This window comes from Canis lupus, chromosome 16, assembly GCF_048164855.1.
Source record: "Canis lupus baileyi chromosome 16, mCanLup2.hap1, whole genome shotgun sequence".
NCBI lineage: Eukaryota > Metazoa > Chordata > Mammalia > Carnivora > Canidae > Canis > Canis lupus.
Window position 1 is genome coordinate 50,246,013 of NC_132853.1, and position 26,190 is coordinate 50,272,202.

Here is a 26,190-nt window from a genome sequence, read left to right on the forward strand (position 1 = left end):
GGGGCCATGTATTCTCTGAAGCCTATTCATAGACACCCCCCCTCAGTAATAGAATTAATAATGCCTGTAAAGTGTCAAAAAAAACCCCATCAATTTTAGAACAAGAGACTAAGGACTTTATGTCTACAGAGAATGTCAACTATGCATTAGAATTAAGGTCACTTCTCTTGAGACTTGTCTTGGGGACCAGAGTATTAAACACAAAGTTTTAAACAGCACTGAATAAATATTGAGTGAATTCTATTCTGGATGGAAACATGTTTTACTTCTGAACAATATTTTGTTATTTGTTCAGAAGTAAAGTAGTAACTATATTTAATTGGATATAATAAAGAAGTAATAATATTTAATTTGATGTAATAAAGAAGTAACAATACTTTTTGATGACCAAACTCCCAGTTTAGTATTTATTGGCAGCTGGTTAAATTCCCTGAGTCACTGCTAATCTTTTCTGCTACATTATGCTGTGCAAACTTGATATTGGAGGGGACAGGTGACTTGACTTCATCAAGATAAGAAGCTTTGCAAAGCAAAAGATACCGTCAACAAAACTTAAAGACAACCTACAGAATGGGAGAAGACATTTGCAAATGACGTATCAGATAAAGGGCTAGTTTCCAAGATCTATAAAGAACTTATTAAACTCAACAGGAAAGAAACAAATAATCCAATCATGAAATGGGCAAAAGACATGAAGAGAAATCTCACAGAGGAAGACATAGACATGGCCAACATGCATATGAGAAAATGCTCTGCATCACTTGCCATCAGGGAAATAAAAATCAAAACCACAATGAGATACCACCTCACACCAGTGAGAATGGGGAAAATTAACAAAGCAGGAAACAACAATTGTTGGAGAGGATGTGGAGAAAGGGGAACCCTCCTGCACTGTTGGTGGGAATGTGAATTGGCACAGTCACTCTGGAAAACTGTGTGGAGGTTCCTCAAAGAGTTAAAAATATATCTGTCCTATGACCCAGCAATTGCACTGCTGGGGATTTATCCCAAAGATACAGATGCAATGAAATGCTGGGACACCTGCACCGCGATGTTTATAGCAGCAATGTCCACAATAGCCAAACTGTGGAAGGAGCCTCGGTGTCCATCGAAAGGTGAATGGATAAAGAAGATGTGGTATATGTATACAATGGAATATTACTCAGCCATTAGAAACGACAAATACCCACCATTTGCTTCGACATGGATGGAACTGGATGGTATTATGCTGAGTGAAATAAGTCAATCGGAGAAGGACAAACATTATATGGTCTCATTCATTTGGGGAATATAAAAAATAGTGAAAGGGAGTAAAAGGGAAAGGAGAAAAAATGAGTGGGAAATATCAGAAAGGGAGACAGAAAATGAAAGACTCCTAACTTTGGGAAACGAACTAGGGGTGGTGGAAGGGGAGGTGGGTGGGGCGTGGGGGTGACTGGGTGACGGGCACTGAGGGGGGCACTTGACGAGATGAGCACTGGGTGTTATTCTATATGTTGGCAAATTGAACACCAATAAAAAATAAATTTATATAAAAAAACTTGATATTGGATATTTGTTTTCTTGAAAAGTTTGGCAAAATCTTGAGAAAGTGGAAGACTTTCTTCCTGGATTCAAAGTAAAAGATTGGCAGCTAAAGTGAAGCTTGATCTTCAGTGGTAGCATACATTTGCAATCAGTATATGTGAGATAGCAGTATTCACTAACATCTTGGAAACAATATAAATGCAAGGATCCCATTTGTCTGCACTTTCATTATGCTGCTCACATACCTTTTAGAGACTTCAGAACTTCTCTCAACCTGTTTTGAAAGATCTTGTCATCATCTATAAGAAAAGGCAGAATTTAAATTGCAGAGAAATGTGGAAAATGATTAGAATATTGTTAGGAAAAGTGACTTTTCAGGACATTTCTCTTATAATAAAATTTGAGAGAAAACTGGGTGAAATTAACACACCAAGCATTCTACAACACTCATGCCTCTTTTCTTTCCCCAATTCTGCTTTATTCATTTCTAAACAATCCTTTTCTTCTTTCCCCAAATCCCAGATTAACACCCCCCCTTTTTTCATTCTTGATAATAGCACTCATCATAATGGAAATGCTGTTTCCCAATCGAAAAGTAAAACTGTGTAATAGGGATTCATTTCAGGTATAAATGGATGTTCTAAAAAAATTTTTTTAAAGATGAACTTTCTATTTCCTTGAGCTGAGAAAATGAAGATAATTTTAGAGGTTCTCAAGACACAGAAATCGAAAACCTCTTTCTGGTTATATCAGTATTTAAAATGCTTACTCTTAGAAGGAAAATGTTGGACCAGGTTCAAGGATTCTTTATGTTTGAGCTCTATCCCCATGGTTTTCCAGGGCAGTTTTCACACTGTTGGGATCTGCCTTTTCTCCTTAATAAAAGGATTAAAATAATGACATCCATGGAATTGATGTACAATTGAACAATTTCAAATAATGAAACTAAATTATGATCCCTATACAAAATGAGTACAAGCTGGGGAAAGTGAGGATCTCTGAGCTCTGACCAAATAAATAGAAGTAATGTCATTCATGGAAACATAATTGGTTTTCTAAAGGCTAATAAGAGAGGGCACTCTCACTGGTAACCATGAGAATATATTCTGTAGGACTTCTAACTATGGAGAACATAATTAACCAAGGGCCACACCTTCTGTCTTAAAATTAATCTGTGTTTTTTTGCACTAAGGCCATACCTACCATTGGCACTGGCCAAGGACTGGATGCAGCATAGATACTAAGAGAGCCCTGTTCCTGAGGGAGATGGGATGATGACTTTGACCTTAGGGTTTTTTTTTCTTTTCTTTTCTTTTCTTTCTTTTCTTTTCTTTTCTTTCTTTTCTTTTCTTTTCTTTTTCCTTTCCTTTCCCTTCTCCTCCTCCTCCTCCTCCTCCTCCTTCTTCTTTCACTGATTTTATTTATTTATTTGAGAGAGTGAGTGAGAGAGAGAGAGAGAGAGAGAGAGCATGCACAAGTGAGTGCACACATGAATGGGGTGGAAGAGCAGAGGACAAGGGAGAAGTAGACTCCCCGTTAAACAGGGAGCTCAATGTAGGACTGGACACTAGGACCCCAAGATCATGACCTGAGCCAAAGGCAGACACTTAAACAAACCAAGCCACCCAAGTGCCCCTAACCAGAGGATTCTTGAAAGCAGTATTGCCAGATCATCTTTGGACTGAATTGCAATCTAGGATGCTTCCACCCAACCTTTTCTTCCTCTTTCCTTCACTTGGTGTCAGATTTGCATTGCAGTCTGACAGCCTCCCAGCATTTTCATGTTTCCTCCTTATTTTCTCTTAGGCAGACATTTCCCCTAATAATGTCCTTCATGTTTAATCCTTCCTTGGTTTCTTGGAAGGCCTGGACTAACAAACTCAAAATGATAATGACAAAAAATGGGCATTATAAATCTCTTTTGTTAATTAGCAAACTGCAAACAGCTTATCCTAATAATTCTATCGACATGAAGAACCTATCACGTCTTCTTTAAGTGATTACCAGAGTCTTTTCCAAAGATCATTTCACCTTTTATTGCAAATTCTGGCTGTCTTATTTTTTTTAATATCTTATTTATTTGACAGAAGTGAGAGCAAGTGCGCGAGAGCACAAGCAGGGGGAGTGGCAGGCAGAGGGAGATGGAGAAGCAGGCTCTTTGCTGAGCAGAGAGCCCTACAGGAGGTTCAATCATAGGACCCTGGTCTCATGACTTGTGCTGAAGGCAGATGCTTAACCAACTGAGCCACCCTGGTGCCTCATGGCTGTCTTAAAATAAGGAAAATGAACTGTATTAGTGGAAAACACATCAGAAAATACTCCAACTTTTGGATTTCTGGTATGAAAACACTAAACAAATGGCAAAAAAGATAGAATTAGCATATCAATTAAGGCATGAAGAAAAATAATCATTATAAAAAATAGGATCCTATATTTACATTAATTTCTCACTCACCTGTAACAGCTTTTACTCCATCCATCACTTTACTCAGATCAAGTTTTCCATTAGCTATGCAAAGAAGTGACAATTGAGATGTATACTCAATGTCATGAGCTCCAAAAACATATACAAAGGATGCATGTTGATGAAAAATTCCAGATAAGTTCCATTAATATCATAATTTTACCCACACTTTCATTAAATCATTAAATCCTGAATTTCAAGGATTTAAGCTGATCTATATATTTGTAAAAAGATGTCTTAGATATTGGAGTTGCACAAAGGAAAAGGCAATTTTTCCAGTGTTTCTGGATCATTGTTATTGGTCAGCTATCTCGTAACCCTTCAGGTATTGTCATGAGCTGTGAGTGCCACAGATCATATAGGAACCATTAATGCAAATTAGGCTGTTAAATGATTGTATCCTGGAGTATGTAGTGCCTGATCAAGTTAAAATATCAAACTTTAACTAAAAGAAAGGGGCATGCATAAAAAGAGCCTTCTACATGGAAGAGAGGCTGAGAAATGTAAAAAAAAAAAACACACACACACACACAAAAACAAAAAACCACAACACCTCAAAACCTAGGTACAACAAATATAATATATACAACATATATATACATACATACACAATGTATGGAGAACCACAGTCAGTTGAGCATGGCAGAAGAATAAAGTACAGATTTGGGAGAGAAAAGTTCATATAAGAGAGGCAGCAGGTTGAGCTCAGATAATTGAGGGATTTGTAAGCTAATTTAAAAAGCTTAGCTCTTATCTACTAGATTATACAGAATCAGTGAGGGGTTATAAGTTCAGAGATGATATAGACCAATTTGCATTTTATTTTAACTTTATTTAATGTTACATCATAATTGCTTCTAACAAAAGCTTATACTGAAATAAGAGAGTGATGTCATCAAGATGGTGACATAGGTCATTCCCGACTTCAGTCCCCCTCACAAAAAGACCATCTTCCAAGTATCCATAGACAAGACATCATTGGGAAAATCCCAGAATACGGTGGTGAGGCTGAAGCATCTCCCTAAACTACAGAGGCTGAGAAGGACTGCCTTCGAAGGGTGAGAGAATTGGCTGTACTCTGACAGTACTGCCCCTCTCCTGGGCTGGTCCAGTGCTGCACCGAGAGGGCTTCCCAGAGCTACAGTTTCTCTGGTGGGAAAAAGAGCCCGAGGGGAACATCCAGCTCCTTCAGAGTTATAGATTGCTTCCTGCAAGGCCCATCTGGGTCTTGTCTCATAGGTATTGCAGAAGAATCTGTGGAACTTGACCACTGGATTTGACCTCCCTGGGAAGGGGAGCATGGCTTAGAGCAACCAGCCCTTGAATCCTGGCAGACTGTGTTTCTTCTAGCAGCAGTGCCTGAGTAAATAAAAGTGTCTGAGTAAAAAAAAAGACAGTGGCTTTGCCCCTCTGTGGAGACAAGCTGGTGGCCCCTCTGGCCAAAGAACTGTTCTGGGTGATTAGGGTCCCCAGCCAATAAGCCATGATGGCCTTGGAGCCTGTTCTGCCACCCTACCCAGGAGAGGAAGCAAATTTATGACTCCTGCCTACTGCTGGGTATAGCCCTCTGTCCTGCCTGACCAAGAAGCCTATTGGGAGTATCCCAGAGACTGTGTAGGTCACCTTACAGTCCTTCTTGCAGCAGTGCCTGAATGAAGAACTCAGTTGTTGGCTCTGCCCATCTCCAGAGCTGAGCTTGGTGGCACTGCCTGTCTAGGGAAAACAATGGATAGTCCTGTCTGATCAGGTACCCAGCCAATAAGCCATATCAGCAAAGGAGCCTGTACTATAGAGACTCCTGGGCTGGGAAGGACATTCAAAGTCCTAATCATGGATGAATATAGCCTCCAGCTCTGTCTGATCAGGAAGCCTAACCAAAATACCTGGGAAGCTATACAGCCCATCTTAAGGATATGCTTATAATGGTGACTGAGCAGAGCCAAAAAATTTGACAACCTAGAAAAATGGATAAATTCCTAGAAACATATAACCTACTAAGACTGAGTCATCAAGAAATAGAAAATCTGAAGAGACCAATAACAACTAAGGATATTGAGTCAATAATCAAAATTTCCCCAACAAAAGTCCAGGATCAGATGGTTTTATTGGTGAATTTAAAGTAAACATTTAATGAAGAGTTAAGACCAATCCTTCTCAAACTCCAAAATTTAAGGGGACAGAACACTGCCAAGCTCACTTACAAGGTCCATGAGAAAGTAGCTCATCCTCACTAATCATCAGGGAGATGCAAATCAGAATCACAATGAAATATCATCTTCCACCTGTTAGAATGGTTAGTATCAAAAAGACAAGAGATAGCAAGTACTGGCAAGGATGTGGGGGAAAGGGAACCCTTGTGCACTATTGGTGAAAGTGTAAACTGATGCAGCCAATGTGAAGAGTATGAAGTTTCCTCAAAAAATTAAAAAATAGGGGATCCCTGGGTGGTGCAGCAGTTTGGCGCCTGCCTTTGGCCCAGGGCGTGATCCTGGAGACCCGGGATCGAATCCCACATCGGGCTCCCGGTGCATGGAGCCTGCTTCTCCCTCTGCCTGTGTCTCTGCCTCTCTCTCTCTCTCTCTCTCTCAATGTGACTATCATAAATAAATAAAAAATTTAAAACAATTAAAAAATAGAACTATCATATGATCCAGCAATTACACTTCTGTGTATATATCCAAAGTAAAAAAAATTACTATCTTGAAGAGATATCTGTACCCCCACATCCATTGTAGCATAATTTATTTATAATAGCAAAAACATGGAAACAACCTAAGCATCTATCAGTGGATGAATGGATAAAGAGAATGTGGTGTATATATACAATGGAATATTATTCAGTCATAAAAAAGAAGAAAATATACCATATGTGACAACATGGATGGACCTTGAGGGCTAAGTGAAATAAGTCAAAGAAAAGCAAACATTGTATGATCTCCTTTATATGTCTAATATAAAAAACTCAAACTCATGGAAACAGAACAGACTGGTGATTGCCATGGGGCTGGAGTGTGGGGGAAATTGGTAAAGGTGGTCAAAATTACAAACTTCTACTTATAATATAAATAATTTCTGGGATATAATATACAGCATGATGACTATAGTTAACAATACTGCATTGTATATTTGAAAATTGCCGATAGACTTAAGAGTTGTCATCCTAAATGAATAAAGATGTGGTATCAATGGAATATTACTTAGCCATCAAAAAGAATGAAATCTTGCCATTTGCAATGATGTGGATTGAGCTATAGCATATTATGCTAAGTGAAACAAATCAGTCAGAGAAAGACAAATACCATACGATTTCACTCATATGTAGAATTTAGGAAACAAAACAGATGAACGAACATAAGGGAAGGGGGAAAAAAAGAGGGAAACAAACCATAAGAGACTCTTCATGATAAAGAACAAACTAAGGGTGACAGAGGGAGGTGGGTGGGGGATGGGCTAAATAGGTGCTAGGTATTAAGGAGGGCACTTGTTACGATGAACACTGGGTGTTATATATAAATGATGAATCACTAACTTCTACCCCTGAAACCAATATTACACTAAATGTTAACTAACTAGAATTTAAATAAAAAATTTGGGGGAAAAGAGTTGTCATCCTAAAAACAAAAATTTGTAACTATGAAATGATATATGTTAACTAAACTTCTTGTGGGATTTAATCATTTTGTAATACATGTATTACCAAATCATTATTCTTAAACTTATGAATATGTCAATTGTAACTCAATAAAACTGGAAAAAGAGAGATAAAAATCAATACATACAAGACAAAATTACAATAGCAAACTGTGGAAGGAGCCTCGGTATCCATCAAAAGATGAATGGATAAAGAAGATGTGGTTTATGTATACAATGGAATATTACTCAGCCATTAGAAACGACAAATACCCACTATTTGCTTCGACGTGGATGGAACTGGATGGTATTATGCTGAGTGAAGTAAGTCAATTGGAGAAGGACAAACATTATATGGTCTCATTCATGTGGGGAATATAAATAATAGTGAAAGGGAATATAAGGGAAGGGAGAAGAAATGTGTGGGAAATATCAGAAAGGGAGACAGAACATAAAGACTCCTAACTCTGGGAAACGAACTAGGGGAGGTGGAAGGGGAGGAGGGCGGGGGGTGGGGGTGACTGGGTGACGGGCACTGAGGGGGGCACTTGACGGGATGAGCACTGGGTGTTATTCTGTATGTTGGTAAATTGAACACCAATAAAAAATAAATTTATTAAAAAAAAAGACAAAATTGACAGAATAGCTACTTTCTATCCATCCTCAATCTCTTACCCTTAGGTTCTACTTCTCATCACCACGTTTTGCTATTTTGTTTTTAGTTCTTCTGGTTGTTTTCTCCCTAACTGAATTATATGCTTATTCCTGTGTTTCTTCAATAATCGATGTTAGTGAATGTCTTTTAGTTATTATAACTAACATTTATTTATTTAATTTCCAATACTTATACTACTAGGGATGACCTTAATCCTCTTTTCTTATTTTTGGGGGAATATTTTTATTTTAAAATTTTAAAGAAGATTTATTTGAGAGAGAGTGTGCATGAGCAGGGAGAGGAACAGAAAGAGGGGGAGAGAATCTCAAGCAGATTCCTTAAGATACAGGGCTCAATCTCAGGACCTTGAGACCATAACCTGAGCCAAAATCAAGAGTCAGATGCCCAACCAACTGAGCCACTGAGGCACCCCTATTTTAAATTTTTTATATATGATTTTTGTAACTGTAAAATATACTTAGGCCTTTAATTCTTTGGTTTATCATCTTTGTTTTTTGGGATTTACTCTTTATTTTTATAGTTCTTAGGATTCTGAAATTTACAACAGTATGATTGCCTAAGCAACTAAAGATTAATTTTTGCTGGTCACGAAGTAGGCTATTCCATCTGGATACTCATGTCCTTAATTTTTAAACTTTCTTCCATTTTTTTTCCTTGATACCAATCTGTTCTGTTTCCATGAGTTTGGGATTTTTATATTAAACATATAAAGGAGATCATACAGTATTTGCCTTTCTTTGTCTGACTTATTTCACTTAGCCCTCAAGGTCCATCCATGTTGTCACATATGGTAGATTTTCTTCTTTTTTATGACTAAATAAATAAAATCTTAAAAAAATAGGGACGCCTGGGTGGCTCAGCAGTTAAGTGTCTGCCTTCAGCCCAGGGCGTCCTGGAGACCGAGGATCAAGTCCTGCATTGGGCTCCCAGCTTGGAGTCTGCTTCTCCCTCTGCCTCTGCCTGTGTCTCTGCCTCTTTCTCTGTGTCTCTCATGAATAAATAAATAAAATCTTTAAAAAAATAAATAAATAAAATCTTAAAAAAAAGAGTTCATGTCTCCTAGACATAAGATGCAGAGCAATAACCTTCATGTATTTTACCAGCTTCTGTAACTGTGTCAAGTTTATTTCGCAATAACGAATCCCTTATCCTAGATCACTCTGCTTTCTTGATCAAATCCTAACTGAAACTGTGCCTTTTTCAATATCACATATTAAACTTTTTGTTTAGGCAAATACATTTATTTTTTTTCTTTTCTTGCTTATTTAAGAAAATCTCCTTCAACCTAATGTCATAAAATATTCCCCCAATTTTTCCTAATATTTTTCTTTATTTATATTTTACATTTAAAGCTTCAATTCACATAGAAAGTATTTTATTTATTTGTAAGGTAAGAGATTTCTAATTTTTTTCTTTTAGACAGATTGTCAATACTATTTAAAAATCATTTAATATAAATCAACATAGCAATTATACTGGGATCTATTTTTTAACTATTTTTTTAGTCTACTCCTTTATCTATTACTTACAATGAAACTTTGTTTTGATTATAGTAGTTTTATAGTAACTGCTGATATATGGTAGAGCAAATCTCCATCCTAGTTTTCTTTTTCATAATTTTCTTGGTTAGAGTTGGGCATTTATTCTTTCATTTGTTCTTTTAAATAATTTATAAGCTCTTATAATAAGACCCCACTAGGATTCTGAAAATTTTATATTAAATATTTTTGAGAGGAAAGAGTTTTAATAGATGGTCTATAATACATTAACTTCCTTTACTGTGGGGATGCCCTTGGAGGAAAAAAGGAGGCAAGTGACCCAGTTTAATATCTTTGTCAAGATAGTCTGTTTATCCTCCAGATAAACAGACTAATAATATTAGTTATGGGAAGAGATTTTATGTTTGAAATGCCCTTAGCAGTATGTCTCTGGATAAGAATTACCTACAGTAAATAGAACCCATGACTTATGAGGCATGGCTCCCTGGAAAAGTAACATAGGCTATACAACTCTCTGGAGATGTTTCATAATTTAAGTGCTTCTGTTGTGTAAGGTGACCCTGTGGCATTCACAGAGAGACTTCATTTATTCTGGGCCAGAATGGCATGTCCAACACGGGAAGGAAGAAACTATGAAGTTGCTCTTGACATTTCAGACTTGTATTTGCTTTTTTTGATTGCTTTTATCCTTGACATTATTTAGTAAAGCTTGATACTTGGTTACATCTCTGATTCATGAGAGTTTGATTTAACATCTGATCCTGTTAGTTTATTTTTCAAGAACATTAATATTTTATTTTATGTTCCAGTCAAGATTTTATAGTTTTATTTATATGAATCCTATTTCTATAAAATTCATTCCTAGATATTTAATGGTTTTTGTTGATGTTATAAATCAGATATTTTTCCTATTTCTATTTCTACTCGGTTTTTGCTAGCTTAGGGAAAGCAATTAAGTTTTGCACATTTATCTTATGTTGAGCCACCTGAATCAAAATGGCTTATTGAAGACTCAGTTCTAATAGATTTCTTTTAGTTTGTGTGTTTCTTGGGTTTCCTAGATACACATACCATCTGAAACTAAAGGTTACAGTGTCTTTCCCAATATTTTTACATCTTACTTTCTCACTGCAGTAGCTAGAACCTTTAAACAATGTTGCATGGCAGTAACATCAGTGGGCATCTGTGCCTTGCTCCTAATTTTAGGGTTCCCTAAGATTTTGAACATTTATTATACCACTAACTAAATCTAGCATTAGAAAATCTTATCTACAAGACAGAAAAAATTCCTTTTAGGGACTGACATTAATATCTATTATCCATACCATCAACATGTAGATTTTCTCTCAGCTGTGCAAGTTCTTTTTCAGTGAGCTTGATATCCATCTTTTCCAGAAGAGGTATCAAGTTTTTTTATACCAACTTTTCCCCCTTAAGAAGGGCAGAAAAGGAACAGGAGAATAAATGATCTAAAACATGAAAAATACTTTAATGCCTTTGACTGTTTTTAGTGCGTATGCATAGCTATTTATAAGAGACAACAAAAATATGATTTGCATCTTTGTATTCTTATTGCCATTACTGATAAGACTATAACTTCCATTTGGCTTTATCAAGAGTATAGAGAAAGTCAATAGGAACAATGGAAATGGAATACATTTCCTTAAAACCAATATTGGTGACAAGTCTTCATAGAAAAGAAGTTCTTAGAAGAAGGAAATCAGGTTTAACGGCAACTGGCACCTACTCATCTGTTACTTCTAACAATCCTAACACACAATAAGAAGTATTTATTTCATTGCTCAGACTCCAAGATTGGCTGTGTCTGCTGCTGGACAGCTTTCCTAAATGTGGTAAAGTGAAGCTATTTCTCTACTTCAATTTTGCTGTGCATATCCAAATGCCAGTTATTTATTTGGGAATAAAATTAGGACATTTCCAAGTATGTTATTTCCTATGAGGATAAAAGTACATACACCATTTCTCTGTTAAGTGAAAATACAGTGAAAGAAGCAAAAGTAAGGAATAAAAATATAAAGAGGGAAATAGGACTCAAAATCTTTTGCAAAGTTTGAAGATTTCAGACAACAACAATGCATTAGAATTCTTACTTTTTTTAAAGACTTCATAGCCTGTAATAGTCTATTTTGATACACGTTTCCACCATCTGTTTTAAAAAATGGAGTTACTTTATGATACAGGATAATAAATAAGAGAATGCATAAGAATATAATTTATTTCTTATATTCAGAAATAATAATAATTTCTTCTAGAACATTTTGTTCTATTTTACCTAGAAGTAGCACTAAAGTTAAGGAATGCTGAAACCTTTAAATGTACACTTTGTCTCACAAGGCTATTTTTAGCAGAATTCTATCATGCTGAAATACATATGATCAGGTTGCAAAAATAAAAGTATTTCAGGTATTTCACATCCATTTACACACACATGTTGATGTCCTTTGTCCAGTGTCCATTCTTACATTGGGTTGTCTTTTTACTTAACAAAAAGGTCTTTAAGAAGCCCTTCATTATATTTTTATTACACCTGATGCAAATAGTTTCTCTAAATTGTAATTTGCTTTTTTTCCTCTCATGCAGAAGTTTTAAATCTTGTAAATTTGTTATTTTTGGGTGTTTGATGGTAAATATTTCTGCAATTGATTCAGAAAAAAGTGTGTATGTGTGTTGGAGAGAGAAAAAGAAAGTATTATAATAAATGATAAAACAAGTGGGTAAACTGAACAAATTGGTGATTCTGAATAAAGGGAGTTCTTTGTACTATTCTTGAGACTTCACTATAAGTTTGCAATTATGTCAAAATAAAAATAAAAAGTTAATAGGAACCAAAAAATCCAACCATATTAAAATTTTTTCTAAGCAACATTTGGGTCATTGCTTACCTTATCATGGCAGGTTTTCACTGGAGAGTTTAGAGATTCTCAAACCAAAATCTATATATGACAATGACAGAGCTTTATTAATTTTTAATTTTAGCCTTTTATTTTAATGTGGTTTGAGACTTACAGAAAGTGGCAAAAATAGTACAAAAATTCTTGTACTCTTAACTCAGATTTTTCAAGTGTTAACATTTTACTATATTTGTTTTATTATCCTTTCTGTATGTGAATGTTATTTTTTTCTGAATTTGTGAGTTCGAGACACAATGCCCTCAACTTCTGAATACTTCAGTGTGTATTTTCTTTATAAAAAAGTATATAACTGATAAATCACTAAATTCTACCTCTGAAACTAATAATACAGTATATGTTAATTAAATTGAATTAAAATAAAAATTAAAAATATATACATACATATATAAACATGCATATATATTTTTCTCACATAACCACAGTATAATTATCCAAATTAAAAGTTTAAAATTGGTATGGTACACTTAACTTATGTACAGAATTTACTCAAATTTCACTAATTGCTCCATTGATATCATCTATAGCAATTAAGCATTAAGTTGTCATGTCTTGTTATACTTTATTTATTTATTTTTTTGTTATACTTTAAAAAAGAACAATTTTATTTATTTATTTGAGAAAGAGAGAGCAAGTACAAGTTGGGGAGAGGGGAGGGACAAAGGGAGATGGAGAAGTAGGCCCCTTGCTGAACAGAGAGCCTGAAAGCAGGGCTCCATCCCAGGACCCTGAGATTATGGCCCAAGCCGAAGGCAGATGCTTAACTGACTGAGCCACCTAGGTGTCCTCTCTTTACTCTTTAGTGTAGGACAATTCTTCAGTCTTTGTACTTCATGATTTTAACATTTTTTTGGAGAGTACAAACCACTTAATTTGTAAAATATCCTCTGGGTGACAGGTTTTTAAAAATAACCCAAATTTTCTATTTTCCAGTAGTCTTTAGGCATTAAATTCTAATGCCTAAAGCTCCAGTAGCTTTTGGACTTCCCTCTCAGGCTTATGCAAAGTCTAGTCATTAAAAAATTTCCAGCTGTATATTTTAGGCTTACCACTAAGTGGCCGGGCTTTCACCAGCTTTGTATATTCTGTATCAGCAAGTTCGATCCCCATATTTCTCAGTAAATTTTCCAAGTTATTGATATCAACCTTTTCACCTTCAAAACATTAGAAATAGGTGTACATATTATTGATGATCCCCACTTTTAGGTTAGATAGCAAAAACACAATGCAAGTCCTCATTCATTACATAGTCTTGAAACCTTAGTTGATCTTTTATACTAAAAGGTAAGGGATCTTTTTAAATTCTGGGAAAAATAAATTAGTCCCTATTACTGTTAAAATTAATCCACATAGGTAGCTAATGTAAGAAAGAGTTATATGACTTTATTAATAATGTATTCTTGCCAATGTTAACTCATTCCCTCAAAAATTCACTGTGCCACTTACCGTGCTGTGCCTATCTAGAGTTTTGTGCAGGGAAATATTTTATTAGGAAGTAAAACTCTACAGAAATCAGGATCTTACTAAGATTTAGTCCTGTAGATGTTTTTTGTATTGTTTTATTTTTACTCCCTTTTGCCAAACTTAAATTTATATAATTTAAGACAAAACTTTCTATTGGATCTAGTGGCAGAATATTGGGAAAACATCACAGGAAAACAGAAATTATTGTAAAGCCTTGAGGCCCCCAGTTTATTAGTAATGTATCACTAACCTGTGAAAGATTTCACTGCATCCATTACCTGTTTCAGATCAACTTTCCTGTCAACTGAAAGACAACATACAAATTACACTTATATAGCACTAGAGATGAGAAAATGAACAAAAAGAATTTAGTAATTATCATTTGCTCTAGAATCTTATCCTATTTACCCCTTTCATTAGTGTGAAGAAGAAAAGGGTTTTAAGCTTCACAAATACAGTTAATATGACATTAACTTTTTTGCTTTAAGATATTAAAACTTTTAGCCATAAAAGAATATGTTAAGAAAACCCCTTCTATCTTAGCTTCTTTTTAGCATTTGGATCTTAGAAAATTATTATTTACCCAGGCTATTGGGAAAAATTAAAAAGTTAACATCTACAATATTTGAATGTTTTAAGTTTGGAAAATTTCCATTCATTTAAAGTCAGCCCATACTCACTATTTAATCATTATTTCAATTAAACTGAAAAGACTTCATTGATTCTTTATATGCATAGGTTAGAAATGATTTAAGACATACTAGAGGTTAACTGTAGCCTTTACATGTAATAGATATTCAATGGTTCATTTTATCAGTTTTTATTTAAAATTTTTTAAAAAATTTATTTATTTGAGACAGAAAGAGAGAGAACATGCAAGCAAGCACATGGGGGGTGAGGGACAGCGAAAGAGGGGGAGAGAGAATCTCAAGCAGCCTTCTCACAGACTGTAAAGGTGGATGTGGGATTCGATCTCATTACCCTGAGATCATGACCTGAACTAAAACCAAGAGTTGGATGTTCAACTGACTGAGCCACCCAGATGTCTGTGTATCAATTTTTAAAGGGACAATAATATGGAAACGCTACATAGAATTAGCTCACTAAATCAGAATCTCAATTATATTGTGTTCCCAGAAAGAGAAAAGCAGCAAAAAACATTTTTGTGCATTTATTTTCTGACTATTTACCTACTGTTTGACTAAGAAGACAAAGTTTGAAATATAAACTACATTATTGAGAAAATGTAACTAATAAGGACAATAAGAAAATCCATTATGATCTTAGATAGGCATTTTGAGCTAAAAGAAGGTCTTTAAGGCAAAAGTTGAATGGTCCACATCTAGAATCCTGTTTCTCTGAATATTAGTGTAAATTCAAGAAAACAAACAAAATAAAGAAACAAAACACACATGTTGCACTGGTAGATCAAAAATAATGGACAATAAAAGAGTAGTTTAACAAAATATCTTTTATAAGAAGCTTATCTCTGATAAATGGAAAGTAAGAAATGGCAAAAGATGAGACAGAACAGCATTGGAATAAGGTGAGAAAAAACGGATTTGCTCAATGGAAGTAGCTATGTAGGAAATGTTCCAGGTGAGATATTTTTTGGCCTTACTGGAATCTTCTAAGGTTAACATATTACAGTTCTTGTCCTTCCAGAAGGGAATCACTTTCTGAATAGTCGCACTTCAATCTTATTTAACATTTCTTAGAAACCAGAGCTTGTTTCTAGCTTGCTTGCTTATTTATTTATTTATTTATTTATTTATTTATTTATTTATTTATTTATTTTTAAGATTTCATTTATTTATTCATGAGAGAGATAGAGAGAGAGAGAGAGGCAGAAACACAGGCAAGGGGAGAAGCAGGCTCCATGCAGGGAGCCTGACGTGGGACTCGATTCCGGGTCTCCAGGATCACACCCTGGGCTGAAGGCAGCACTAAACCGCTTAGCCGCCTGCCCTGTTTCTAGCTTATTAAGAGGGACCTAAAGCCTGTTATCAGCTCTTGGATGATGGATGGAGTCTGCATACATCATATGGGAATCCTAAAGCCTTCTAAGAAGGGAGAACATGTCAAACATGCTGGCCCAAACTGTGGATAACTTTGCTCCGTGAAAAAGGGTCTATGAGGGAACAAAAATGGTGACACACTATTTCTTTCGCCATATTTTAAATAGCTGGGGGAACATGGTCTCTGCAAAATTTTTTTTTTTTGGTCTCTGCAAATTTAAAGCGATTTGGGGTGAAATTTTAATCCTTATGCTCATTAGGCTTTCTCTGTTTCTCCCTTATTTATTTCCATTTGGCTCTTTTAAATTCTCTTATATTCCATGGTCACAGGTCCTGTCCTCTCCTCTGCACTCTATTTCTACATTTTTTCTTTTTCCTTGCCTCCTTCCTGGCCCTTCACCAATCCTGGTGACATTCTCAGCAATGTGTAGACTTCACAGTAAAAGAAACCACTAAGAGAGTGATGTAAATGTCAAGAGAAAAGGTTTGTCTTTACTTTAGTATTGGGTCTTTCTCAAAGTTTTTCTAAATGATTGATGTCAAGTGAACATTTTGAAAAGGTTTGTAAATAGAATCCCACAAGCTTTTAGAGGGACTTAATAATAATAGTAATGATTATAAAAATAACAAAATGACGATAATAATAAGCAACATCATTGAACACTATTATGTGCCAGGCACCGGTCTGATTTAATCCTTATAAAATCTCTTATTAAGTAGGTGTTCTTAATGTACCACTTTCATAGATGAAGAAACTAAGGCATAGAAACATTCAGGTGACACAAATTTTAAGCTGAAGGGTCAGAATTCAAACCTAGTCAGTCTGGCTTCAGAGTCTGTGCCTTTCACTACTGCACTGGTTTGACTCTGTATGATAACTCACCATGCGAGGCTCCCCATCAGCATCAAAGGAGCTGCCTCACCTAAGATTATGTCCCCTTTCTGAGAACAGCTTACACTCAATGACGAGTTCGTGTAGGCACCAAGGCACAGCCCCTGGAGGCCAGCAGAGGCTTCTGTAGCAATTGAACTATAGGTAAACTTCCTCTGCCCAATCCTGCTTCCTTCATTCCCTTATAGATATTGTCCTGAGAGTATCCCCCAAGAAACCTCTTGCATATAAATCTCTGCTCAGGTTTGTTTCGTAGGATCAAACAAATGGCAAGTTACCAAGAAAATATGCCAATAAAAATTATATACATGTTGTTCATTGATTCTGAAACATGAATAGGGAAGTTAGGAAAAGCCTCACTGTTTCCACCTTACAAATGGAATTTAAAATTCCTGAACATTAGCATGGACTCATGGAAACTCCTAGAGATGTGGCAGTCCATAGTGTCAGGAGTGGGAGAAACAGGACTTACTTCCTAGACTCACCACAATGGTCTTCCTCTGTGGTGGCTGCCATCCACAGTGAAGGGGCAGTCATATTCATCACTCCTTATTCTTTTTAACTTTCTATTTTTAAAAAGATTTTATTTATTTACTTATTTATTTGAGAGAGAGAGAACAGTGGGGGAGAGGGGCAGTGGGAAAGAGAGGTAGAGAAGAAGGAGGGATGAAGGGAGGGAGGGACAGGGAGAGAGAGAGAGATTGAGAGAAAGAGAGAAGCAGACTCCCCGCTGAGCCCAGAGCCTGAGGTGTGGCTCAATCTCAGGACCTGGAGATCATGACCTGACCTGAGCTACAGGCAGACACTGAACTGCCTGAGCCACCCAGCTGTCCCTTAACGTTCTATTCTGAATAGCTACCAGAAATAGGACTATCACTATTTACTTAAGAAAATTCCTGGTAGCACTTTAGTAATATTCAATTATTATAATTTCTTCCTTCTATTCCTCATCATATTCTACTGCCACCTCTCCTCATCTTCGTCTTATTTTACTCCTTTTACATTTTCCTCTTTTCTGATTTATTCTTTTTCTCTGTCTTGTCAGTAGTCCTACGGATTTCCTTGAGCTTAGCTCCACAGTGCAAAAAGCTGTTGTGAAGTTGAGGAGACTGATGGGAGAAAGGATTGAGTCTCACTGTAAGCCTCTTTTTTTCCCCTCTAAGTTTTTCCAAATGGCTTTTTTATTCCAAATAATCATACTCAGGGTTTTTTGTTAAGAAAATGCACATTTTCCTGTGCTCCTGTGGAGTACAGTTTGTTTACAAAACAGTAATGTTTACATGTTTACCATTTTCTGGAAGATTCTGTGTCAGATCTTTAAGTTCCTCTTCTGTGAGGCTCATGCCCATACTTCCTAGAACTGTGTCCAGCTTGTTGACATCAACCATTCCTCCTTGGCAAAGAGACATGTATATAGATAAAATTTAAGGAATCCGTGATCTTGCCCCTCCCCCCGAAAATTGGACATCCACATGCAGAAGAATGAAACAAGACCACTCTCTTTCACCATACACAAACATAAACTCAAAATGGATGAAAGATCTAAATGTGAGACAAGAATCCATTAAAATCCTAGAGAAGAACACAGGCAACACCCTTTTTGAACTCGGCCACAGTAATGTCTTGCAAGATACATCCACGAAGGCAAAAGAAACAAAAGCAAAAATGAACTATTGGGACTTCATCAAGATAAGAAGCTTTTGCACAGCAAAGGATACAGTCAACAAAACTCAAAGACAACCTACAGAATGGGAGAAGATATTTGCAAATGACATATCAGATAAAGGGCTAGTTTCCAAGATCTATAAAGAACTTACTAAACTCGACAGCAAAGAAACAAACAATCCAATCATGAAATGGGCAAAAGACATGAACAGAAATCTCACAGAGGAAGACATAGACATGGCCAACATGCACATGAGAAAATGCTCTGCATCCCTTGCCATCAGGGAAATACAAATCAAAACCACAATGAGATACCACCTCACACCAGTGAGAATGGGGCAAATTAACAAGGCAGGAAACAACAAATGTTGGAGAGGATGCGGAGAAAAAGGAACCCTCTTACACTGTTGGTGGGAATGTGAACTGGTGCAGCCACTCTGGAAAACTGTGTGGAGGTTCCTCAAAGAGTTAAAAATAGACCTGCCCTACGACCCAGCAATTGCACTGTTGGGGATTTACCCCAAAGATACAGATGCAATGAAACACCGGGACACCTGCACCGCAATGTTTATAGCAGCAATGTCCACAATAGCCAAACTGTGGAAGGAGCCTCGGTGTCCATCGAAAGATGAGTGGATAAAGAAGATGTGGTTTATGTATACAATGGAATATTACTCAGCTATTAGAAATGACAAATACCCACCATTTGCTTCAACGTGGATGGAACTGGAGGGTATTATGCTGAGTGAAGTCAGTCAGTCGGAGAAGGACAAACATTATATGTTCTCATTCATTTGGGGAATATAAATAATAGAGAAAGGGAATATAAGGGAAGGGAGAAGAAATGAGTGGGAAATATCAGAAAGGGAGACAGAACATAAAGACTGTTAACTCTGGGAAACGAACTAGGGGTGGTGGAAGGGGAGGAGGGCGGGGGGTGGGAGTGAATGCGTGACGGGCACTGGGGGTTATTCTGTATGTTGGTAAATTGAACACCAATAAAAAATAAATAAAAAAAATAAATAACCAAGGCAAAAAAAATAAATAAAAAATAAATAAAATAAAATCTCAAAAAAAATTTAAGGAATCCAAAAAATGACAAAACCACTAATTTTTATAGTATTCTGATTAACACTTTCTGATCAAAATGGAACAAAAATCAACGACAGATAATAATTAAAACCTTTGCTTCAAATAAATCTGGTTTCAAGTACTAATCTACTTAATACTTGTCATAATACTTTAAAGAGGAAAATTAATTAATTTGAAGGTTATCTGCAGTTTAGCTTTCTGCAGTGTCAGTTACCCACTGTCTACCATGGTCCAGAAGCATATATCTTCCAGACATACCTTTGGAAGGTCAATAGTAGCCTAATGCTACGTCACAATGCCTACGTCATCCATGTCCCTTCATCTCATCATGGTAGGCATTTTACCACCTCACATCATCACAAGAGAGAAGGGTGAGCACAGTACAATAGGATATTTTGAGAGAGAGAGAGAGAGAGACCACATTCATATAACTTTTATTATAGTATATTGTTATAACTGTTCTATTATTATTATTAATCCCTTACTGTGCTTGTAAATTAAACTTTATCATAGGCATATATATATGAAGAAACATAGTTTATGTTTTATATATTTATACACACACACACACACATATATATGAAAAAATATAGTATATATAGGGTTCAGTACTATCCAGGGTTTCAGGGATCCACTGGAGATCTTAGAACACATCTCCTGTGGATAAGGGGAGACTACTGTATAGTCAATTCAGTATTGGAGTCATATGGAGATGACAGCTTTTATATTTTTTTGATCAATAAGTGAAGTTTATTTTTGTTAACTGAAACTTGTGATTATTTCTACTAATGACCAAATTACCTGTATAATTGAGCCATTCCTTTTTTTAAAAAAACATTCATTTTTATTCTTCAAAGTCCAAAAAATTCCCTAAGAGTACGGAGACTTCTTCCCAGCACACAAAAATAAAAATACAATAGCAAATTATAAATAGTCTTATGAAGGAGCATAAGATCAATAAAGATGCCCAGTAACATTCAAAATTTAATGACTAGGGAAGAGTGGAAATAAAAAACTTGAGAGACTTCAGATCTATTTGTATTTTCTCACAATTCTTACTCACCACTAAGAGACTTAATACCACTCATCAGTCTATTTTGATAGATCTTTCCACTTGCTTTAAGAAATTGCACAAGGGTCACAAATTATGTAGAAATCCACTAAGGTAAAATATAGGAGCTAGAATTTTAAAAAGATATATTTGATTACTTACACTAGAAATATCCAATTTACTCTAAAATAATAAAATCAAGAAAAAAAGAAGACTCACAATGCAGATATTCCACCAGCTCATTAGCAGTAGAGGCAGCTGCTCTTGGCTAATGCCCATACTGAAGTATATTTTTTTCATTTCTCCTTTTGACTTGTCTTTCTTCACCTCTAGCACCTACTTTGTTCTCATGTTCACAGTTTAATTTTTTGCCTCTCAGAGGACTCAAAAGTGACAATATGATTTTTTTTCTCCTTAATGGCAGAATTCATGACTGTTGTTTTTGTTATTCCTAAACTGAGATGGAACTTCTTCATTCTGAGGCAGAACAAAATCATGCTGTTTCAAGATACGTATTCTTTTTTCCATGATCAAATAAAGAAAAAATTTTAAACTTTTCACAAATATGTAACAGTAAGTTCTCTTAAAGTCTATAGTAGTATCGAAATTCTTTCTTACCATTTATTGGTAGATTTTTCAGCAGCGTCAACCATTACTTTCTTGTGACCTCTATTCCTGTGTTTCCTAGATGATTTCCCACATCACTGACATCAATTTCCCCTCCTTCAAAAACACAAGATGGAATTAGATAAGAACTTTAAGAATGACCTAATTTCAAAATGTGAAAAAAAATCAACTCAGTCTGTTCCATGTGAATTTTACTGCTTGATGAAAGCAGAGTGTGACATATCCAATTATATAACTAGTAGCTTTCATGTAAATAAATCCCTTCCCTTAACACTACTAAAATGACCATGATGTCATATCTAATGGATATAAAATAACACAATTACAAAAAGTGAACTATCAACACAAGAAAATAAGGATTACATATTTTCTAGTGAATTAGGATTTTGTTAGGATTGATCCAAATGATTCTGTTATCAGATTAGACAATGTTTCTGATCATCTTTAAATAATATAATCACCTATATCTTTATTAGCACTTTACTATTTATTGATTTGATTTAGAGTATTCCCCCCCGAACATAGAAAGTGATATATTAATGTCAAATTCAAAAAACAAAGAATTTGGTACCCAGACACAGAACTGAAATTGTTAATACTAAGGTGTAGACAATCAAAATCCTAATTCTAAGAAGTAAGATTTAAAAAATTCTATCAGGGGGAGGAGCAAGATGGCGGAAGAGTAGGGTCCCCAAATCACCTGTCTCCACCAAATTACCTAGAAAACCTTCCAATCATCCTGAAAATCTATGAATTCGGCCTGAGATTTAAAGAGAGAACACCTGGAATGCAACAGTGAGAAGAGTTCGCGCTTCCATCAAGGTAGGAAGACGGGGGAAAAAGAAGTAAAGAAACAAAGGCCTCCGAGGGGGAGGGGCCCCGCGGGGAGCCGGGCTGAGGCCGGGGCGAGTGTCCCCAGGACAGGAGAGCCCCGTCCCGGAGGAGCAGGAGCTGCACCGACCTTCCCGGGGGAAAGGGGCTCGCGGGGAGTTGGAGCAGGACCCAGGAGGGCGAGGATGCCCTCGGGCTCCCCGGGACAGTAACAGAGCAACTGCGCGCCCAGGAGAGTGCGCCGAGCTCCCTAAGGGCTGCAGCGCGCACGGCGGGACCCGGCGGGACCCGGAGCAGCCAGGAGGGGCTCGGGCGGCGGCTCCGCGGAGGGGGCTGCGGGGCGGGAGCAGCTCGGGGGGGCTCGGGCAGAGGAAGAGGCTCCGTGCGGAGGGGGCTGCGCGGTTCCAGGAGCAGCTCGGAGGGGCTCGGGCAGAGGAAGAGGCTCCGTGCGGAGGGGGCTGCGCGGTTCCAGGAGCAGCTCGGGGGGCTCGGGCGGCGGCTCCGCGGAGGGGGCTGCGCGGCCCGGGAGCGCGAATCCACCAGCGCAGGCTCCGGAGCACAGGGCGCCGGGACACAGCCCAGGATCCGGCCTCCCCCGGGACAGGCAGAGGCCGGGAGGGCCCAGGACAGCGAGGACGCTCCTGCCCCAGCTGAGCAGATCAGCGGCCCCGCCCCGGAGCCTCCAGGCCCTGCAGACGGAGTTCCTGCCGGAGCTGAATCCAGGTTTCCAGAGCTGGCCCCGCCACTGGGGCTGTTCCTCCTGCGGCCTCAGGGGGTAAACAACCCCCACTGAGCCCTGCACCAGGCAGGGGCACAGCAGCTCCCCCAACTGCTAACACCTGAAAATCAGCACAACAGGCCCCTCCCCCAGAACACCAGCTAGACTGACAACTTCCAGGAGAAGCCAAGGGACTTAAAGTACACAGAATCAGAAGATACTCCCCGGTGGTTCTTTTTTTTTGTTTGTTTTGCTTTTTGATTTGTTTCCTTCCCCCACCCCCCTTTTTTTTTCTCCTTTTTCTTTCTCTTTTTCTTCTCTCTTTTTTTTTTCGTTTTTTTTTCTTCCCTTTTTTTTCTCTTTCTCTTTTCTTTCCTTCTTTCTCTCCTCTCTTTTTCTCTTTTTCCCAATACAACTTGCTTTTGGCCACTCTGCACTGAGCAAAATGACTAGAAGGAAAACCTCACCTCAAAAGAAAGAATCAGAAACAGTCCTCTCTCCCACAGAGTTACAAAATCTGGATTACAATTCAATGTCAGAAAGCCAATTCAGAAGCACTATTATACAGCTACTGGTGGCTCTAGAAAAAAGCATAAAGGACTCAAGAGACTTCATGACTGCAGAATTTAGAGCTAATCAGGCAGAAATTAAAAATCAATTGAATGAGATGCAATCCAAACTAGAAGTCCTAACGACCAGGGTTAACGAGGTGGAAGAACGAGTGAGTGACATAGAAGACAAGTTGATAGCAAAGAGGGAAACTGAGGAAAAAAGAGACAAACAATTAAAAGACCATGAGGATAGATTAAGGGAAATAAACGACAGCCTGAGAAAGAAAAACCTACGTTTAATTGGGGTTCCCGAGGGCGCCGAAAGGGACAGAGGGCCAGAATATGTATTTGAACAAATTCTAGCTGAAAACTTTCCTAATCTGGGAAGGGAAACAGGCATTCAGATCCAGGAAATAGAGAGATCCCCCCCTAAAATCAATAAAAACCGTTCAACACCTCGACATTTAATAGTGAAGCTTGCAAATTCCAAAGATAAGGAGAAGATCCTTAAAGCAGCAAGAGACAAGAAATCCCTGACTTTTATGGGGAGGAGTATTAGGGTAACAGCAGACCTCTCCACAGAGACCTGGCAGGCCAGAAAGGGCTGGCAGGATATATTCAGGGTCCTAAATGAAAAGAACATGCAACCAAGGATACTTTATCCAGCAAGGCTCTCATTCAAAATGGAAGGAGAGATAAAGAGCTTCCAAGACAGGCAGCAACTAAAAGAATATGTGACCTCCAAACCAGCTCTGCAAGAAATTTTAAGGGGGACTCTTAAAATTCCCCTTTAAGAAGAAGTTCAGTGGAACAGTCCACAAAAACAAGGACTGAATAGATATCATGATGATACTAAACTCATATCTCTCAATAGTAACTCTGAATGTGAACGGGCTTAATGACCCCATCAAAAGGCGCAGGGTTTCAGACTGGATAAAAAAGCAGGACCCATCTATTTGCTGTCTACAAGAGACTCATTTTAGACAGAAGGACACCTACAGCCTGAAAATAAAAGGTTGGAGAACCATTTACCATTCGAATGGTCCTCAAAAGAAAGCAGGGGTAGCCATCCTTATATCAGATAAACTAAAATTTACCCCAAAGACTGTAGTGAGAGATGAAGAGGGACACTATATCATACTTAAAGGATCTATTCAACAAGAGGACTTAACAATCCTCAATATATATGCCCCGAATGTGGGAGCTGCCAAATATATCAATCAATTATTAACCAAAGTGAAGAAATACTTAGATAATAATACACTTATACTTGGTGACTTCAACCTAGCGCTTTCTATACTCGATAGGTCTTCTAAGCACAACATCTCCAAAGAAACGAGAGCTTTAAATGATACACTGGACCAGATGGATTTCACAGATATCTACAGAACTTTACATCCAAACTCAACTGAATACACATTCTTCTCAAGCGCACATGGAACTTTCTCCAGAATAGACCACATATTGGGTCACAAATCGGGTCTGAACCGATACCAAAAGATTGGGATTGTCCCCTGCATATTCTCAGACCATAATGCCTTGAAATTAGAACTAAATCACAACAAGAAGTTTGGAAGGACCTCAAACACGTGGAGGTTAAGGACCATCCTGCTAAAAGATAAAAGGGTCAACCAGGAAATTAAGGAAGAATTAAAAAGATTCATGGAAACTAATGAGAATGAAGATACAACCATTCAAAATCTTTGGGATGCAGCAAAAGCAGTCCTAAGGGGGAAATACATCGCAATACAAGGCATCCATTCAAAAACTGGAAAGAACTCAAATACAAAAGCTAACCTTACACATAAAGGAGCTAGAGAAAAAACAGCAAATAGATCCTACACCCAAGAGAAGAAGGGAGTTAATAAAGATTCGAGCAGAACTCAACGAAATCGAGACCAGAAGAACTGTGGAACAGATCAACAAAACCAGGAGTTGGTTCTTTGAAAGAATTAACAAGATAGATAAACCATTAGCCAGCCTTATTAAAAAGAAGAGAGAGAAGACTCAAATTAATAAAATCATGAATGAGAAAGGAGAGATCACTACCAACACCAAGGAAATACAAACGATTTTAAAAACATATTATGAACAGCTATACGCCAATAAATTAGGCAATCTAGAAGAAATGGACGCATTCCTGGAAAGCCACAAACTACCAAAACTGGAACAGGAAGAAATAGAAAACCTGAACAGGCCAATAACCAGGGAGGAAATTGAAGCAGTCATCAAAAACCTCCCAAGGCACAAGAGTCCAGGGCCAGATGGCTTCCCAGGGGAATTTTATCAAACATTTAAAGAAGAAACCATACCTATTCTCCTAAAGCTGTTTGGAAAGATAGAAAGAGATGGAGTACTTCCAAATTCGTTCTATGAGGCCAGCATCACCTTAATTCCAAAACCAGACAAAGACCCCACCAAAAAGGAGAATTATAGACCACATACTGATGAACATGGATGCAAAAATTCTCAACAAGATACTGGCCAATAGGATCCAACAATACATTAAGAAAATTATTCACCATGACCAAGTAGGATTTATCCCTGGGACACAA

The 26,190-nt window shown here is 37.3% G+C and overlaps 1 protein-coding gene across 1 annotated transcript in view; it reads right to left on the reverse strand.

The window, feature by feature from the left end:
- Positions 1-21,128: 21,128 nt before the first annotated feature.
- Positions 21,129-26,190, reverse strand: part of LOC140607040 (rho GTPase-activating protein 27-like) — a 55,673-nt gene continuing 50,611 nt past the window's right edge. The window contains exons 11-12 of the mRNA XM_072781338.1: positions 21,527-21,631; positions 21,129-21,385 (exon numbers count right to left, since the gene is read on the reverse strand). Of these exons, the coding sequence (XP_072637439.1) occupies positions 21,593-21,631 (39 nt within the window). The 3' untranslated portion in view covers positions 21,129-21,385; positions 21,527-21,592. The remainder of the gene's footprint in view (positions 21,386-21,526; positions 21,632-26,190) is intronic.